The 18,585-nt window shown below is 41.3% G+C and overlaps 2 protein-coding genes across 4 annotated transcripts; both read right to left on the bottom strand.

The window, feature by feature from the left end:
* Positions 1-2,798: 2,798 nt before the first annotated feature.
* LOC124509583 (L-lactate dehydrogenase A chain-like) lies at positions 2,799-3,918 on the bottom strand. Its single transcript, XM_047076313.1, has one exon. The coding sequence runs from the start codon at positions 3,851-3,853 to the stop codon at positions 2,855-2,857; it is 999 nt and encodes a 332-aa protein (XP_046932269.1). The 5' UTR covers positions 3,854-3,918; the 3' UTR covers positions 2,799-2,854.
* An 8,849-nt stretch (positions 3,919-12,767) lies between these two features.
* Positions 12,768-18,477, bottom strand: HNRNPH2 (heterogeneous nuclear ribonucleoprotein H2). Of its 3 annotated transcripts, XM_047076309.1 has the most exons (3): positions 18,372-18,457; positions 15,474-15,543; positions 12,768-14,998 (listed from the first exon to the last, which is right to left on the bottom strand). In XM_047076309.1, exon 3 carries the CDS (start codon positions 14,943-14,945, stop codon positions 13,596-13,598), a length of 1,350 nt encoding a protein of 449 aa, XP_046932265.1. In that variant the 5' UTR covers positions 14,946-14,998; positions 15,474-15,543; positions 18,372-18,457; the 3' UTR covers positions 12,768-13,595. The 3 variants fall into 3 exon arrangements, with proteins under 3 accessions (XP_046932265.1, XP_046932263.1, XP_046932266.1); XM_047076307.1 differs by lacking the exon at positions 15,474-15,543 and having other exon boundaries at positions 18,372-18,477; XM_047076310.1 differs by lacking the exon at positions 15,474-15,543 and having other exon boundaries at positions 18,384-18,470.
* Positions 18,478-18,585: the final 108 nt, after the last annotated feature.

The following is an 18,585-nucleotide window of genomic DNA, read 5'->3' as shown; positions in this document are numbered from 1 at the left end:
AGGACCTTGATTTGTAAGTGAATTCGCAATGCTTTTCCATATCAGTTTGGGAGGGAGGATACAGAAGTTGTGTCATGCTGACAGATAAGATTGTCTCTGGAATAGAGACCTCCTTTATGGTTGGATAAATGCAGAAATATGAGTGCCTGGGTGGCTCATTTTGTTGAGCATCAGACTTCTGATTTCAGTTCAGGTCATGATCTCATGGTTCATGGGATCAAGCCCCACATGGGGCTCTGTGCTTACAGTGTGGAGCCTGCTTTGGATTCTCTCTCTGCCCCTCCCATGCTCGCTCGCTCTCTCTCTCTCTCTCTTTCAAAATAAATAAAATAAACATTTAAAAATTTAAAAAATAAATGCAGAAATAAATGAATGGGTGAAGGACGGGATGCCCACATAAGTTCCCTTCCTATCCTCTGCTCCACTCTCTTCGTTTTGATGTTTTCTAAGAAGACTCTAGTATAAAATGTTCTCTAAGGTGGTCTCAAGAGTTATTTTGCAATTTGTGAATGTATCAGATCAGTATGTTATACACTTTAAACTTACACAATGTTACCTCAATAAAGGTGAGGGAAAAGAAGGAAGATTATATACAAGATTTGTTTTTTTAAAAACTGGAGGTGGGGTGCCCAGGTGGCTCAGTCGGTTAAGCGTCCGACTTCGGCTCAGGTCACTCTCTCATGGTTCGGGGATTCGAGCCTGCATTGGGCTCTGTGCTGACAGCTCTGAGCCTGGATCCTGCTTCAGATTCTGTGTCTGTCTCTGCTCCTCCCCCACTCGTGCGCTCACTCGCTCTCTCTCTCTCTTTCTCTCTCTCTCAAAATAAATAAATAAATAAATAAACATTTTTTTTTAAACTGGAGGAAAATATGCCAGAAAATCAACAGTAATTTCCTTTGGCATATATATTTCTATACTTTCATAAGTTCCTATAGAGAACATTGTTACTACCGTATGATCAGCAAATATAAACTATTCACAAAACGAGGAAAAAAGTAGTCACTATATCTGCCTTTAAGGATTTTAGTATATAAAGTGTTATGAGACTAAGTGTGGGGGAATTCCTTAACTTATCAGTGGTTTACTAAACATTGTGTACTTCTGGAAAGGAAGTACAGAGTACAACAGAGCCATAAAACTATGCTCAAGACTGCATACAGAAAATATGTATTGAGGGATACCTTTGTGCAAGGCAGTTAATATTTAATCCAAACCTTGGTCATAGCTATAGATTTCTGTACTCATTTTGGTTTGCCTTACCCAGGGGTGGGAGACCCAACTCATTCATTCTCCCAGATACACTGTATATCCTGACAGCCCCTCTAAAGTGGGGAGGATTTTCAGTTTCAAGTCTGACCATCCCAAGTGAATAAGATATCCTTACAGCATGGGAGGAAATATACAGATAGTAAAAAGTAAGGTTTGGATAAAAGACAAGCATGACCATCTGAGACCAAGGAATACAGGGAATGGGAGAGGAGGGAAGTGAAAAGGGTAAATATGAGCCTCGGACCCTTCAGAACCCCACCTCCAAGGAAGCCATCCAAAGTGCTGCTGCCTGAAGCTGAGAACCAGGAGTCCTCTTGGGGTTAATAAGTTTCCCAGAATCCCAGGGATCTGACACAGTCCATGCCCAGCAAGGAATTGCTTCTTTCTGAAACTCTATCCCCACTTTTTACCCTAACCCCAAAGCTGCCACTGCTAACACAGGTTCCTGTAAGGGCCATGCTTCATTTGTGGAATAGAAATGATTCCGCTCTGGGGTTAATAGTCACCCTCCTAGGAGGCCTAGTATATGTCACTGGTCAATAAATATTTGTTGAATGCATAAATAAAGGGATGGATATGTTGATGAATATTTGGCCAAAAGCTTTGTCTGGGAATTATGGGCCATCAGTGTTTGATTTGTTTCTATGGTTAAGCTGAATGGTTTGGTTTCAGGCAGATACTTTGACTGATGGTGACTGAGAGAGAGAAAGGCTGGTCTATTTTTCACATGCTCTTTATTCAAATATAAAGCAAAAAGAAATAAAATCAACGGATGGAGATATGGAATACTGCCTCTGCCACATATAAGCTGAGTGACTGTCTAGAAAGTAATTCTCATTTCCAAAATTAAGTTTCCTCATCTCCAAAATCTAATCGTGGTACTTATCTCACAGGGTTGTTTAGACCTCCTGTAAAACCTCCTGTAGCTCCATGCTTGACACAGAGCAGTCATTCAACAAACATCCTTTCTCTTTCCACTGAATCTTCCTTTTTTTTTTTCACTGTTCAAAGTTTATTTGATATTTTAGTTGGTTGGTATGACACTTAGATAGTTGGTTGCATTGTTTATACGTAGATCTTTCTTTTTACATTATATGGCAATGTACACTATATTCTGACTTATATAGGACACAAAATAAGATCCTTTAGAACAGTTATGCACAATACATGCAATACTGAATTTATACATTGGATCCCAGGAGGTGATTGGCCGGAGGAAAAAAAAAAAAAGTTGGTCTAGGCATGTTGGGTGAAGGAACCAGAAGTAATACAACACACAGTAAATACTCTTCTGGTTTGAATAGCAACTGCAGCATATGCCACATTGGCAGTGGTGTCTCTGAGGTAGTGGAACTATTTTAAGTTAACCAACTTAGGACGACGCAAGATGGGTACCGTCCAGCATCAGGATGTAGCCGCAAGGTTTTGTGAACCATTCCTATTTGTAACTTAGGAAACTGATGTTTTTCCTAGGCCATTTTTAATTACTTGAATAAGAGATCAGATAATAAGGACAATATACACAACCACCAACTAAAAATCCTGTTGTAGTCTAGACAGTGAAGTGGTACAACATTAGAAAACGTTAAAACTGCACCTCTTTTTGGATCCCCCAGAGTGTATCTGCACTCTTCTTCAAACGGGCCTCTTCCTCAGGAATCAGGGTCACCTTCACAACGTCTGAGATTCCATTCTGTCCCAAGATGCAAGGAACACTAAGGAAGACATCATCTTTTATTCCATAGAGACCCTTAATCATGGTGGAAATTGGATGCACCCGCCTAAGATTCTTCATTATGCTTTCTGCCAAATCTTCCACAGACAGTCCAATGGCCCAGGAAGTGTAGCCTTTCAGTTTGATCACCTCATAGGCACTGTCAACCACCTGTTTGTGAACCTCTTTCCACTTTTCCTTATCTGCATCAGTGCCTAAGTCAGGGTGCAGATTCTTCAGGGAGACACCAGCAACATTTACTCCACTCCATACAGGCACACTGGAGTCTCCATGCTCTCCAAGGACCCACCCATGACAGCTTAATGTGTGAACTCCCAGCCTTTCCCCCATTAGGTAACGGAACCGGGCTGAATCCAGATTGCAACCACTTCCAATAACATGGTTTTTGGGAAAGCCACTTATCTTCCAAGCCACATAGGTCAAGATATCCACTGGATTGGAAACAACAAGCAACTTGCAGTTTGGGCTGTATTTTACAACATTAGGAATGATGAACTTAAAGATGTTCACATTACGCTGGACCAAATTAAGACGGCTCTCTCCTTCTTGCTGACGTGCCCCAGCTGTGATAATAACCAGCTTGGAGTTTGCAGTCACATTATAGTCTTTGCCAGAGACAATTTTTGGTGTTCTGAGGAATAGGCTGCCATGCTGGAGATCCATCATCTCTCCCTTCAATTTGTCTTCCATGACATCAACAAGAGCAAGTTCATCTGCCAAGTCCTTCATTAAGATACTGATGGCACAAGCCATGCCAACAGCACCAACCCCAACAACTGTAATCTTATTCTGGGGGGTATGGTCTTCCTTAAGAAGATTCTGAATCAGTTGATCCTTGAGAGTTGCCATATTGGACTTAGAAGCAAAAGGAATCGGGAGTGCACGTCGAGCAGGCGGGCGTCGGCGGCGCACGGTGTTGGGTCCGGACTTGGCGGCAGCGGCTCCCGTACCTGAATCTTCCTTTAAAAGAGACAATTTTGAGATCAACTAAATAGCATAACTACCATAAAAAGCTCTCTAAAATGGGTCAGCACGGAGGGAAATAAATATGTGTGTGTGTTATGGTTGACTTTCATGGTCATGTGGTAGGAATCAGCTCGTGGAGTCTAGCAGGGTCTGGGGTAGGAAGAAAAATCCTAACTGTATTTTTAAATAATTCACTTTGGCATCTGCAATGTCTTATCATGCTCCCACAAGGCAAGATACACAACACTTGTCAGTGCTAGACCTATCACTAACTATAGGATCTTATTGAGGTCAAGATGCCTCTCTTCACTTCTGTAACAGGATAGCAACAAGTAGCTTTCATGAATCAACCACCCAGGAATGTTGTGGAAGCCAATGAAAAAGCCCTTTCCATTGTTTTTTTTTTAATATATAGTTTATTTATTTTGAAATAGAGGGAGAGAGTGCACACATAAACGCACCAGCAGGAGAGGGGCAGAGAGAGAGGGAGAGAGAAAAATCCCAAGAGGGTTCTTGGCTGTGAGTGCAGAGTTGACACGGGGCTCCGTGAGATCATAACCTGAGCCAGAACCAAGAGTCAGACGCTTAACCAACTGAATCACCCAGGTGCCCCCATTGTTATTTAGTAAGAAAGAGGCTATGTGAGGCCAAGGACAGGTTTAAGAATCATACTAAAATATAAATCTTCCTCCTAGTTGTTGTAGTAGTAACAAGAGGAAAGGTTATTTAATGTCCCAATGGAGCAGGGCCACATGTCACCAGAAATTCAAAGGGTACAAGTTCATAACCGTGTAAGGAAATCAGAGAGCCTTCCAAAATCAAGAAGTTTCTCTGTGGCAGACAATGTGCTTTACCTGAATTGTATTATCTCATTGATTTTTTTAAGTTGAAGCATTGTTGGCATGCAATGTTATATTAGTTTCACATGTACAACATAGTGATTTGACAATTCTATATGTCATACAATGCTGACCACGGTAAGTGTAGTTATCATCACTGAATTCTTAAGGTTAGGGAATAGGGATTATTATACCCATTTTATGAATGAAAAAACTAAGAATCACAGAACTTAAGTCATTTCCCCAGAGTCAAACAGCTAGTAGTTAGTGCAGCAGGGAATCAAAGGCAAGTATGTCTGACTCCAAAGATGTTAGCTCTTAGAGAAAGACCACAACAGAAGTGAGGGCCCAAAAATGCATATGTAGTCCAAGCATATGGGAAGAGTAAAAAATGTCCATTTCCAGGAATCATCTTTTAACCATGGACTTTTAAAATCCTACTCTCTGAATAAACTGTCTTCTATATTTCCCACTTAATGGAGATGTGAACATTTGATAGGCAGGATTATGGGTAGAATTGGCATCAGTGCCTTGATGCTCCATCAACTCTCTCCCAAAAGGATACAAAAAATAAAGAAGAGAGAGGGATGGAGAGAAGGAGAAAGAGAAGAAAGGGTCAAAGAGAGAAGGAAAGAGACTGACAAAAGCAGCTGCATCCTCTTTGAACGTTTTTATTGAGGTATAACAATTACGCAGTAAAGTGCACAAATCTTAAATGTACAGCCCAATGAACTTTACATACATATCCACCTGTGTAAGCAGACCAAGGTATAGAACAGTTCCATCACCTCATAAGGCTCTCTTGGGCCTGTTCTGAGTTAATCTCCACCTCCAGAAATAACCACAGATCTGACTACTTTAAATATACATTAATCTGCATGTCCTAGAATGTTATATAAATGGAAAAATACAGTACATGCTCCTATTTTTTTTGGTTTGGCTTCTTTCACTTGGCATTATTATTTTGGGATTTATTCATTTTATTGTTAAGCAGAATCTCATTGTATGGAAGTACTACATTTTGTTTATCTACTCATTTATTTATGCATATTAAGATTGTATCTGGGGGCACCTGGGTAGCTCAGTTGGTTGAGCATCTGACTTCAGCTCAGGTCATGATCTCACAGTTCATGATTTCAAGCCCCACATGGGGCTCTGTGCTGTCAGTGCAGAACCTGCTTCAGATCCTCTGTCCCCCTCTCTGTCTGCCCCTCCCCCACTTATGCTCTCTCTCAAAAAATAAATAAAACATTTAAAAAAAAGATTGTATCTGGTTTAGGGCAATTACAGAAAGAGTTGCTATGAACATTCATGTACAAGTCTATATACACATATGCTTTTATTTTTCTTGGGTATATACCTAGGGATGGAATTGTTGGATCATAGAGTAAGCATATGTTTAGCTATAGTAGACTCAAAAGCACTGAATCTTAGATCTCTATTCTCTGCATAGCTTGGTTTTTTTATTTAGGGAAGTTAACTTCCTTTTTTCCCCACAAAATGAAAGCTACATGTACTCTCTATAGAAAATTGGAAAATATAGCAAAGCAGAAAGGGGGGAATTACTCATGTAACTCAGACTCAAATAAGCTATCTTGTTTCTGGAATTCAGTGTCAACTACTGGCTGGCTTCAGAATTAAGAAACATAGTTGGAGAGTTCCTGGAAAATTAACTAAGCAGACTGTCAAGCATAAAACCAGTTTACAAATCCATGGAGTCTCCCTCTATGAGAGTCAGGGCCCAGACTGTGATGATTAGTTTGGACAGAGCCTCTGGTCAGGCCCAGAAAGTAAAACAAAAAACAAAAAACAACAAAGAACAACAAGAAAAAACCATCCATATTCTCTGCCTGCCTTCCTGAACTTTCTTACTACATGGTGCTGGGGACAAAGGAACACACAACACAGTTCCTTCCTGTCCTGGTAACTGAACTTTTGCCTATTAAGAGAAAAATGTGTAGATCACATCCTAACATGCTATATCCATACAATGGAATATAGCATAGTCATTAAATATGATTGCATAGTTGTATATTTAGCAATAGTGAAGTGTGCTCAAGACCATTTAGAGGACATATCTTCCTGTAGTGGTTAAGACCACGAGCTTTGGAGGGGGACCTGGGTGGCTCACCCAGTTAAGCATACAATTTTTTATTTTAGTTCAAGTTATGATCTCATGATTTGTGGAACAGAACCCCGCATGGGGCTCTGCACTGACAGCGTGGAGCCTGGTTGGGATTATTTCTCTGTCTTTTCCCCTCCCCCACTTGCACACTTTCTCTCTCTCAAAATACATAAATAAGCCTTTTTTTTGAGAGAGAGAGAGAGCAGGGGAGGGGCAAAGAAAGACAGGGACAGAGGATCTGAAGCAGGGGCAGAGAGAGACAGGGACAGAGGATCTGAAGCAGGCTCTGTGCTGACAGCAGCAAGCATGATGTGGAACTTGAACCCATGAACTGTGAGGGCCCAAAAATGCATATGTAGTCCAAGCATATGGGAAGAGTAAAAAATGTTCATTTCCAGGAATCATCCTTTAACCATGGACTTTTAGGGCCCAGGATAGGGCCCTAGGATGAGGCCTACTTGATATGCGGTGTTAGAAAAACGTGTCTAAAGTTTAAGGAGTCTGTCATTTCCTTAGGCTATTGTATTGTATTCTTATCATTTTGCCCTACCTTTCCCAGTAGTCTCCCCACAGAATATATCATATCTCCACTATTTTGTACTTATTACCCCATAGGCATTTTAAGTTTCTTTGAGATATAATTTATATTCATAAAGTTCTCCCATTTTAAGTCTACAATTGAATGGTTTTTAGTAAATTTAGAGTTGTGCAAGCCATTAGCAAAATCTACACTGAGGACATTCTCATTATCTCCAAAAGACCTTAGTGCCCATTTGCAGTTAATCCCCGTGTTCCCAACCCAGAGGAACTTTTGAATACCCTCATATTTGCCTAAGGACAAAAGGTACAGACTAACCAGACAAGCAAAACTCAAAACTACCACACCTGAAATAATTTGAGAATCTCCAAGTAACAACTGTTCAGTGTGATTATTTCCTGAAAAAGATTTTGATGTTTATATTTGAGAGAGGGAGAGAGAGAGAGAGACAGAGACTGAACAGGGAAGGGGCAGAGAGAGACAGAATCCGAAGCGGGCTCCAGGCTCCAAGCTGAGAGCACAGAACCTGATGTGGGGTTCAGCTCTCAGACGGTGAGATCATGAACTGAACTGAAGTCCAACGCTTAACTAAGTGAGCCACCCAGGTGCCCCTGCTGACAAAGATTTAACAGGAGACAAATTGGTGTCAAGTGATGAGTGGGAGGAAGTTTGAATGAAGGGGTAGAACATTTTAAGGCTTTGCTGCAGAGAAATCATCCCCCCGCCCCGAGCGCCGCAAATAGCAAAATTATATGAGTTGAGAAAAAAACCAAACAAGAGGACCAACATGTTTTCACAACTTTTTAAAGTTCTAATATGATGTTGTGATAGAGGGTAATTATCCATGATCCAGTCAGCACTGGGAGTTTAGAGAATGGAAAGAAAAGGATTCATCACAAGCCATAAAAGCTGAATCAACACTCAACTGAAATAAACATGTATTGAGCGCCTACTCTGTGCCAGGCATGGGGCTACACGCAGGGGAAACTGGCTTCCCTCGACCCACCAGAGGATCCCTGGCGCCTGTTCTCAAGGCTGCCCTGGAGCCAAGGTGCTGTGGGCACAGGAAGCATGACTTCCCCGAGGAACAGACCAGAGTTAATCGACGGAAGGGGCGCCCAGGAAGTTCCAGGGCTGTTCCTTTTCGACCCCGTGGTCCGGTTCGGCCTTGGCTTCCCGCTCCCAGCGCCCAACTGAACCCGAAGAAGTGAGAGGGAGCTGGGAGGGGGAGCGAGGTTCCTGGACCAGCCTTAACTTGTTGGGCCCCGCTTATCGCGGTAGAGGTCTCCCCTCTCAGAGATCCACTGACACGCAACTGACTCCCCTCCCCAGGCTCCCTTCCGCCCACAGCCGCGCTAACCACGCCCCCTGCGTCAAGGCCCGCACCAGTCCCCGCCCAGCCGGCCGCCATTACGCGGGCAGCCTCTTCCCGATCCCTACACGGGAAAAGGAAATACACTGTAGGTGTGGTGGGAGGGAGGAGAATTGATGGTCTCTGGTAAGCGAGAGGGGAAAGGAAGGAATTGATTCATGTCAAACTATCTCTCTCCGTCCTCCTGAGCTTCACGCCCTCCGCCCGACTTTACTCACCTCTGGGCGGGCTTGCAGGAGGAAAACGGGACTAACCGCTGAGGAGCCAGAGAGGAAGAACTAGACCCAGCGCGGGTCCCCGCTACCCTTACCACACGGGGCCCAGAGCGCCGCTACTCTTAATTCTATCCCATTCGGACCTGAGCCGTGTCCTCTTGCCCATGTTAGACATCATTTCCTTCTCCCCTCCAGCATTCTGGTTCTTTCCCAAACACAAGATTGGTTTTCACCCTGCCTGAGACTCAATTTCCGCATCTCTATAATGGTGGTGGCATTGACACGTAATAGCATCGCGTGTATGAGAAAAAAACCCCGCGCAAACAAGGGGAGGCAGGAGGAGCAAGTGCTGGAATGAGAAAAAGAACCCTGGAAAACGGCCCTCGTAATATGCAGGTAGATGTCCTAATTAGTATGTTGGTCAGACAGAGCATTGGAATAGGTAAATAGTTTAGAAAATAATTACTGGATAAAGTGCAGTCATTCTCAGATGCTGGCGGAAGTGCATTCTGTGCATCTGTCTGCAGATCACTGCTGGCGGCGGGGCGGGGAGGGGGGCTGCTCCCACAGACAGGCTCCAAACACTAGTTAACCTTCTGAATGGGGCCCTGCACCGCACTAACCTGGTGACCCCACACACATGCTTGCTTTGCATTCAGAAAAGCTGACTTTCAGTCACTGTGAGAGCAGGTTGTGAAATGGTCCCTGTGACACTCCCAGCTTAGTGTCAGGTGCGGTGAGTGGAATCCCATTTCACCAGTTGCAATCTGGTTTTGCAATAGTGGAATCCCATTTCACCAGTTGCAATCTGGTTTTGCAATAGCCCTCGAGACACATCTTGAAGAAATCTTCCTTTTTGCTGACATTTTAGGAATTCTCCCTAAGGAAAAAGACCTTGATTTGTAAGTGAATTCGCAATGCTTTTCCATATCAGTTTGGGAAGGAGGATACAGAAGCTGTGTCATGCTGACAGGTAAGATTGTCTCTGGAATAGAGACCTCCTTTATGGATGGATGAATAAATGCAGAAATAGGGGTGCCTGGATGGCTCAGCCATTTGAACATCTGACTCTTGATTTCAGCTTAGGTCATGACCTCATGGTTCATGATTGAGCTTATTGTGCAGAGCCTGCCTGGGATTCTCTCCCTCTCTCTGCCCCTCCCCTGCTCGTGCGCGCTCTCTCAAAGTAAATAAAATATTTAGAAGCTTTTCAAAAAATAAATGCAGAAATAAATAAATGGGTGGAAAACAGAATGCCTACATAAGCCAATGGTTCTGTGCATCAGAATCACCTGCAGGGCTTATTAAAACACAGATTTGTGGCCTCACCCCAGAGTTTCTCATTCAGTCAGTCTGGGAGGGGTCTGAGACTTTTCATTTCTAACAAGTTCCAGGTCACGATGCTGGTCCTGGAAGCACACTCTGAAAACCACTGGCATAAGCCATCAGTGGAGACCCCCTTAGGGTATGATTTTTGTGATTGAAAACTTTCAGCCTGATCCTGCCAAGTAGCTTACACGTACAGTCTAAAATGAATCCCTTGGCTTGGTGCTCAGGAGCTCTATCGGTGGGTTTCACACTTTACCTCCCACCAAACTCTCCTTGGTAGTGTTACAGAATTAGATTTGAGAGTTACAGGGGTGTGTATGTGTGCACATCTGTGCTGCTTCCCTGACAGGTACTGCTGTCCGTTTCCACACCTCTGACTGCTGACTTTCTCCAGGGTCTCTCTCTTTTCACTGCTTCCTTTGGCCTTGGGAGTTTTCTTATCCAGCAAGAAGCAACAGACACCTTTGATCTCAGGTCTCAGCCAATTCTTTCCTGGCATTTGGTGACATCTAGTGGCTAACTGAAGAATCTTCGCTCACACTTATAGAACCTTCTGGAAAATTAACTGAGCAGTCTGGAAAGCAAAAACATGTACTCGTGAACCCCCTGAGAAAGGCTTCCTGAAGGAGCTCAGGAGGGCAAGGTAATGACTGGCTCAGTAGCACATGAGTCAAAATGAATTTCTTGCTCTCTTAGCAACTGTTACAGAAATTAGAAGTATCAAAGAATTCCCCTCTCACTGTATCCTCAGTGTGAATGATTTTGTAGAAATGATACTCAATAAAAAGTGTTCTTGAATAAAATTGTCAGGTTATACCAATTTGGTATTTGCTTCCCATCTCATAGCATTTCTCCGGACCCTAAGCTATAAGCAGAGCAAGGGTAACAATCCATTTCCAGGCTAGTCACAAGATCCACAAAAAGATTTGTAGTTCAGGTGCAGCTGATAGTGACCCGAGGGCATCCAGGCCTGAATGTCATTGAGAGGTGTAATTGTTAACAGCTACTACATATACAGAAATGTAAGAAAGCCTCTGGTGTCACGGGCCTTTGAAGTCCTCATAGGAGGTGCAAGATGCTATAAACAATCATATGCAATCTGTATTTTAACATAAAGTTTAAATTACTTCTCATAGGAATGTAAGGGGAGACAATCAGGAATCATGAAGGAAGCTGCTTCTTAAAGCTATTTTAGGGCCTTTAGTAATCAGAGAGCTGTGATGGGTCACAAAATGTGGCCACGAGACCAGCAGCATCAGGAGATTCTTAAGCACCACCCCAATATTACCAAATTTCGAAAACTGTAAGAGTGAGGCCCAGTAATCAATGTATTAACAAGCCCTGCAGAGGATTCTCTGGTACATGCTAAAGTTTGAGAACCAATGGTTAAGAACAAGTTTTAAATGCCCCGAAAAACCTTAAAGGTGTTTAGAGATGCTATTAATAAATTCATGGTGGAGACTGTATTATTTAATAACATATACTTAATTCTTTTTTAAAACATATAAATTGGCCTTAGATCTTCTATATGATTAAACAAAAGGAATGGGATTTATTTGCTTTCACTTCTTGGATTTTGGAGAATGCTGTCTTGATAGATTCCAGAGTAGCTCCATAGTCCTGTGGACATGGAGGTGAGACATTTAAAAACAAACAGAAAAATACTCCACCCCAAAAGTAATTAAATAGAAATTAAAATAGCAATGAGAGGGACACCTGGTTAAGCATCCGACTTCAACTCAGGTCTTGATCTCAGCTCAGGTCATGATCTCAATTCATGAGTTGGAGCCCTGCATCAGGCTCTCAGCTGTCAGTGCAGACCCTACTTCACCTGTCTCCCTCTCTGTCCCTCCTCTGCTTGCACTCTCTCGAAAATAAAACTTAAAAAAATAAAATAGCAATGGGATATCATTTTTCAACTAACAAATTAGCCAAGATCAATATGTATCATTGAGAAGTCTATGGGGTGAGGGGGACATACAGTCCTGGTACAAACACAAAGTACCATAATCTTTCTGATAATGCAAATCAAAAGCCTTAAAAATGTTTGTACCTTTGACTCAGCAATTCCACTTTTAGGAATATATCCTAGAAATAAATAATTTGTGATATATACAACAATGTATGTATAAAGATGCTAATGCAAGTTTATAAAAATTTAAAAATTAAAAACAATTTAAATTTCAAGTGCAGAAGACTTGAATAAAAGAAAATTTTCATATGATAAAGTATTAAAAAAAATCAAGCTGGGAGCACCCTGCTGGCTCAGTCAGAGGCCATGTGACTCTTGATGTTGGGGCCGAGAGTTCGAGTCCCACTTTGGGTATAGAGACTACTTAAATAAATTTTCTTTAAAAAAAATCAGGCTGTACAAGATTATTTTTCCAGTTTTTAAAAGGAAGATTTATTTAACAAGTTTCACTTAGTACAATACATCTAATGGAAATCACAATACAAGGAAAGATTTAAATCAAAGCCTCAGAATCTCATACAAACGACATGACCAAACTCCTGAAGTATTGGTATTACATCTCAAAATTGTCCCAGATCTTAAAAAAAAAAAAAGTAAAAGTGTACAGTCACGTGCCTTACAGCATATTAAACCAAAAAGCTAGAATTAACAAACATGCCAAATGTTTTCACTTTGAATCGTAGACACAGCTCCTATATTTGAGTTTTACAGAAAAGCATGTTTCTCAACATGCATCCAAAGTTTTCAGTGTATTGTGGTATAAGAGCAACATTTAACATAAGTGAAACTGCTTTAACCTAAATACGCTTACTGCTTAGGTACACTCCTACAACATAACTAACTTGAGGAAAGCTGAAAGTTGTTTTAACAGTTATGGTCAATACTGAACGCTGTTATTACATCCTAAGTGAATGCTTCAGTGTTCAAAATTACTGAGCTTGAAGTTTTAAAACCTTGACTTCCACTTTACAGTAAGCATGAATCACAAGCCTGTAATGCGAAACTGTTAAACTTAATTTTTGTTTTCTTTAAAAAAAGGAAAGAAAGAAAGAAAGAAAGAAAGAAAGAAAGAAAGAAAGAAAGAAAGAAAAAGAAGCTGTCCAAGAGTGATCAGAATCAATGATATTTCCCAATTACCAATCACACTGGATAGGCTAGACATCCCTCCCATTCTACAACTCCCATAAATGCACAGCTTTTATTTCTGTAACAGCTGTTTAGTGTTCCTTCTTTACTTAAGCAAGGTTTGACTGATAGTCACTGGAGTTTTCCTGCAGAACTTGGTCGTATCCACTCATACTGCTCTGACCACCATAACCACCTCCATAGCCACCACTTAGCTGCTGGCTAGTAGGACCCCCATAACTAGACTGGTTGGATAAGCCCATCCCTCCCATCATTTGACTACCATAAGCACCACCACTTGCCCCTGCTGTAGAATTCAAAAAGAGTTCTACATAGCTGTGATCATAAGCACCCCCACTCGTTCCTGCAGTAGAATTCAAGAAGAGCTCCACATATCTGTGTTGCATATTAGCTTTGTCTTTTGCCATAGCTGCCACAGCATCTTCATGAGTAGCAAATTCAACATCTGCCTCACCAGTAACTCGGCCATCAGGTCCAATTTCAATGTGCACTCTCATGGGGTTAAGAGGTGAGAAAAAATTGTAAATATCATTCTCAGTGGCTCTGTAAGGTAATCCCCTCATGTGTACACAGTGCCCTGTGGTACTCTGGAAACTGGACCCACCATCTCCATATCTATGATCAGACATTCCTGAAAAACAGTAATTGAGGTCTCTTCCAAACCTATCGGACCCAAAGCCATATCCATCATTATAGCCACCATAGTCATCATAGCCTCCATACCCTCCACCATAGGCACCACGTCTCATCCTTTCAAACCCAGCCCCTCTGCCAATGCTATTATACCCTCTGCCAGCCCCTGGCCTATCATAGGGACCTGGCCGCTGCATAGCCATGAGCTTTCGAGGGGGATCGTAGTGGGTTCGGACTTCAGCTCTGCTACTCTTGAAGATTTCAATGTACCTGTGCCCTATTCTTTCCTTGTGTTTCTTTAAGGCCTTTTCAGCTATCTCCTGTGAAGCAAACTGCACAAAGGCCTCCCCTGTGCTCCTCCCCTGAAAGTCCACCGGCAGTGTCATCCCATTTGGCACAATTTCCAACCCTGAAAAGAACTGAACAATCTCTTCCTTGCTACAGCCAAATGGGAGTCCTCTAAGCCGGACGAAGCCATCGTTGGCAGTATCAGGACTATTTGGACCTGTATGCTTCAATACCCAATCCATTTCAACACTGTTGGACTTGAATACTTCAACATATCTGTGTCCCATGGTTTCTCTGTCCTTCTTCAAAGCCAATTTCACTTCATCTTCGGATTCAAGTTCGACAAATGCTTCACCACTTGGTCTGCCTTCTCTGGTGTAGATGAAACGAATACCTGATGTGCCATTTTGGATTTTACAATCAGAGAAGAAGCGCATCACTTCATCAGCTGAGCAGGACCAGGGTAGGCCCCTGACCTTCACCACGAACCCCTCCCTGCCTTCCGTGCTCAGCATCATGGTGACTGTTGGGCTCTTGGTGGCAAGCTTGGCTCACTATGATTTTGATGTAGCTGAAAAAAATTAGAAGACTATTGTCATGGAAAAATGTTCACAATACAAGTAGGAAAAAAGCAAACTAATATAAAACTCAATTACACTGATTTTTTTCCAAAACATTTGTATAAATAAGACCGCACCAAATTTTTAATTCATTCATCCAACCGTTATTTACTCAATACCTATTTATTTGTTAGATACCATTAATAGTGGTTATTTCTGGGCAGTAGGATTATGGGAACTTTTTATTTAAAGGACTGTTTTCTTTGGACATTTCTGTATGTTCTAAGTTTTCTATATTCAGCATATATTAACATCATAGTCAGAAAATGAAAGGCGTAAAAAATTAACAGCAACAATATCACTGGAAGATATGAACAAATACAAGATGGCTATACCCGATTACATAAAAATGAAAAACTTAATTACATCAAAGGTAAAATAAAACAGAATTAAAAGACAAACAATACACTTTGAGAAGATACTTACACCAATACATGAATATCCTTATTATATAAAGAATTCATGCCAATTAATAAAATCAGGGAAATATTAAGGCCTAAGAGATAAATGGAAAAAAAGACATTATGGGTAGTTCATACATTCATTTTATATTTTTCAGTTGCCAACTCCAGTACTTGGCTTCAGGATACAAAAGTCAGTAAGCCCAGAAAGGATTTATGGTCCAGGAGCATTATACATCTTTACTAAAGACAAAAGTGCAAATAAACATTATCCTTGCTATGACAGAATCCTGTTCAGGGTAAAAAGATACACAAAGCAGGGACGCTTGGTCAATTCTAACAGCACAGAATTGTTAAATAAAACAGACTAACCAGTTCATGGATCCATAAATGATTTTAAAAGTTACGATGGAGCATAAAATAGGATGAGGCCAGGCAAGACATTAAGGCTGGAAGGTAGAAATCATATCTTAAAGGCCTTATGTGATGGACAAATGAGAAAGGCCTTCAAAAGGTTTTAAACAGGGGAGTGACGGGAGGGAAGGGGAGGGGAGTGATGTCATCAAAGCCCTTTCAAACAGATCACGCTGGCAACAGTGTGGAACTCAAACAGAGGGGGGTTGGGGTGACACTAGCAAGATCAGTTAGAATCCCAGTCTCTTCGAGGCATAAGGGATTCACCTAATGCAATAGCACTTTTAAAAAAGAAAGGAAAGAGGTGATCTACGCATTCAAAGCAGTGGACTCTGCAGGACTTGATAACAGATTAAATACAGGGAGAATACAGATGTGAGGATACAGAGGAGTTATTTGGGAAATGTTCAAATCTCACCAATCATCAGAAATGCAAGTTAAAACCAGAATTAATCAACATTTTTCACCCACTAAGACAGTGAAAATTATACAGTGAGGATAAGTCAATGCTAATATTCAGGGTCTGCAAACACTCCTAAGGAGTGAAAAGTATACACAGTATTTCTGCAAAGCAACTTGTAAACATGTATCATGCCTTTTGATATAGTAAATCCACTTCAGAGTATGTGCCCTGAAGAGATGACCTGAAGTTTCAGACAAAGATTTATGGAGCTATGTATTCTTCAAAAGGTACTTTATTAAGAAAGACTATTACTTAATTTTAAAATTATACAAATATTTAATAACATGAGGAACTACATATGCTATAATCTTAAACCAAGATCACAGCTGCTTTATAATCTCAACTATGTAAAAAAACATGTATGTTCATATATCCTTTGACCCTGCTAAAATTCCTTCCAGGAACCTGGTCAACAGAAATACTCACAAATGTTCACTGCAGCACTGTTAGTAATGGCAGAAAATTAGAAACCTAACTATTCATCAATAGGGGAATGGCTGAATGAATTACAGTATATACTTTATCCTTAAAATGGAATCCTACGCAGCTATTAAGAAAAAACAGCTTCTGACCTAGATTTCCAAAATGTATTAAATAAAAGAATATGCATAGTATGATCCTATTTTAAAATATAAGCATGCAGGTATATATGTATGTAAATGCATAGAAAATCTGAAAGCATAGAATACAAATCTGTTTTTTGAGAAAACAGGAACTGGAGGTTAGAGTGAAGTAGTTTTTCACTTTTTTACCCAATTTACTTCTATATAGTTTTAATTTTTAAAAATCACTGTAACTGGAACAAAAAGTGTTAGAAAAAAATATATGCATGGGGAATATGTCAAATGTTAATAGTGATTGCTCTCAGTGGCAGGCTTATGGCTTTTTCAATGTTATTTTTTCAATCTCTTGTGCATTCTTAGTTTTCTGTGGAGAGTAATTTTATTTTAGCAAAAAAAAAAAATTTACATGTTTGCTTTTCTGGGATTTGCTATATAGCAATATTATAAAATTTTCTAATTTTGTATATGTGGATGGCTTATCTGACATGGTCTGGAAACACTGGGCCTCTTGGAAAGAAAGTACAAAGTGTAATAACTGCCATAAAACTACACTGAAGATTCAACAAACATTTACTAGTTGCCTGTCATAGGCCTGGCACACTGCATCTGCAAATAACACTCTCCCTATAAGCCATCTTCAGGTTTGAGTGACATATTTATGCACTGGTTTTTTGCATGCCTTATCTCTTGGTTGTACAATCCCATTTCATGTCCCTACAGCACTCTAGACATTAATATCCCTCTGTAGTGGCAGGGAGATTCCGCTTCATTACTGTATCTCCTGGGAAGGCCACCAGGACTCTGCTGCTGAAGTAGGAACCAGGATTCCATTTGTGGGTTAAGAAATTGTGTATTTATATGCGTGTTATACACATACTTTTTATACACCCGAATGCTGAGTAGTTATTTCCTGGTGATGAATTACTTGTGTTTTTTTAAATTTATAGTATACTCTTATTTTCAGAACGTCCAAAACTGAACATGTAGATTGTTGTTATAAGTAGAAAAACAAACGTTATTTAAATATTCAATACAGTAAAAACATTTATTGGGCGCCTCTGTAAGGCATGCAGCATTTGCCTAGGTGTGACTCTACAGATATAATTCACTTGGTGCCTCCCCCTACAATCAGTGGGGACTGAGTGCCTGAATGGATGGACCAGCACTCCGGCCACTGGTCTGAATATTTGTTTTTCTTAATCCAGGGACATGGTTTTCAAGCGTTTTCACCTTACGGTTTCTCGTAAGGGTCCCCTGAGACCCGCCCAGACAGATATACAAAAACACATACAGTCACGAACGTCCACCATTTCCCCACCAGGCGCAGCAAAGGCGGCTTCCCGGCACTGAGAGGGGGGGAGGGGGGAGGGGGGAGCGGGGGAGGGGAAAGCAGGGAACGAAAAAGGCGGAGGTGGCCCGCGGATCCTGCTTTGGTCTTCATCATCACCACCCTCGGGTCCCCAGTTCCCACCCACACACCAACCTCTAACGATACCGGATAATTTTCCTCCTTCTTCCCTCAAACGGCTATAGCGAGACGGTAGACGACGACCAGAACTACTTCTGCTCACGTAAGCGAGTGATCACGTGATCACCTACGTCATGTGAGATCTCGGTCACGTGAGCAACTCTCGGCTTAAACTCGGGATCTCTAAAGTGCCGCACTTCCTTCCGGTATGGAAATGGAGCGGGCCAAT

This window comes from Lynx rufus, unplaced genomic scaffold, assembly GCF_022079265.1.
Source record: "Lynx rufus isolate CCGP_SWC_20201006 ecotype Redwood Valley unplaced genomic scaffold, mLynRuf1.p SCAF_14, whole genome shotgun sequence".
Taxonomy (NCBI): Eukaryota; Metazoa; Chordata; class Mammalia; order Carnivora; family Felidae; genus Lynx; species Lynx rufus.
Note: the sequence above shows the minus strand (reverse complement) of the source record. Positions and strands in the feature narration are given on the sequence as shown.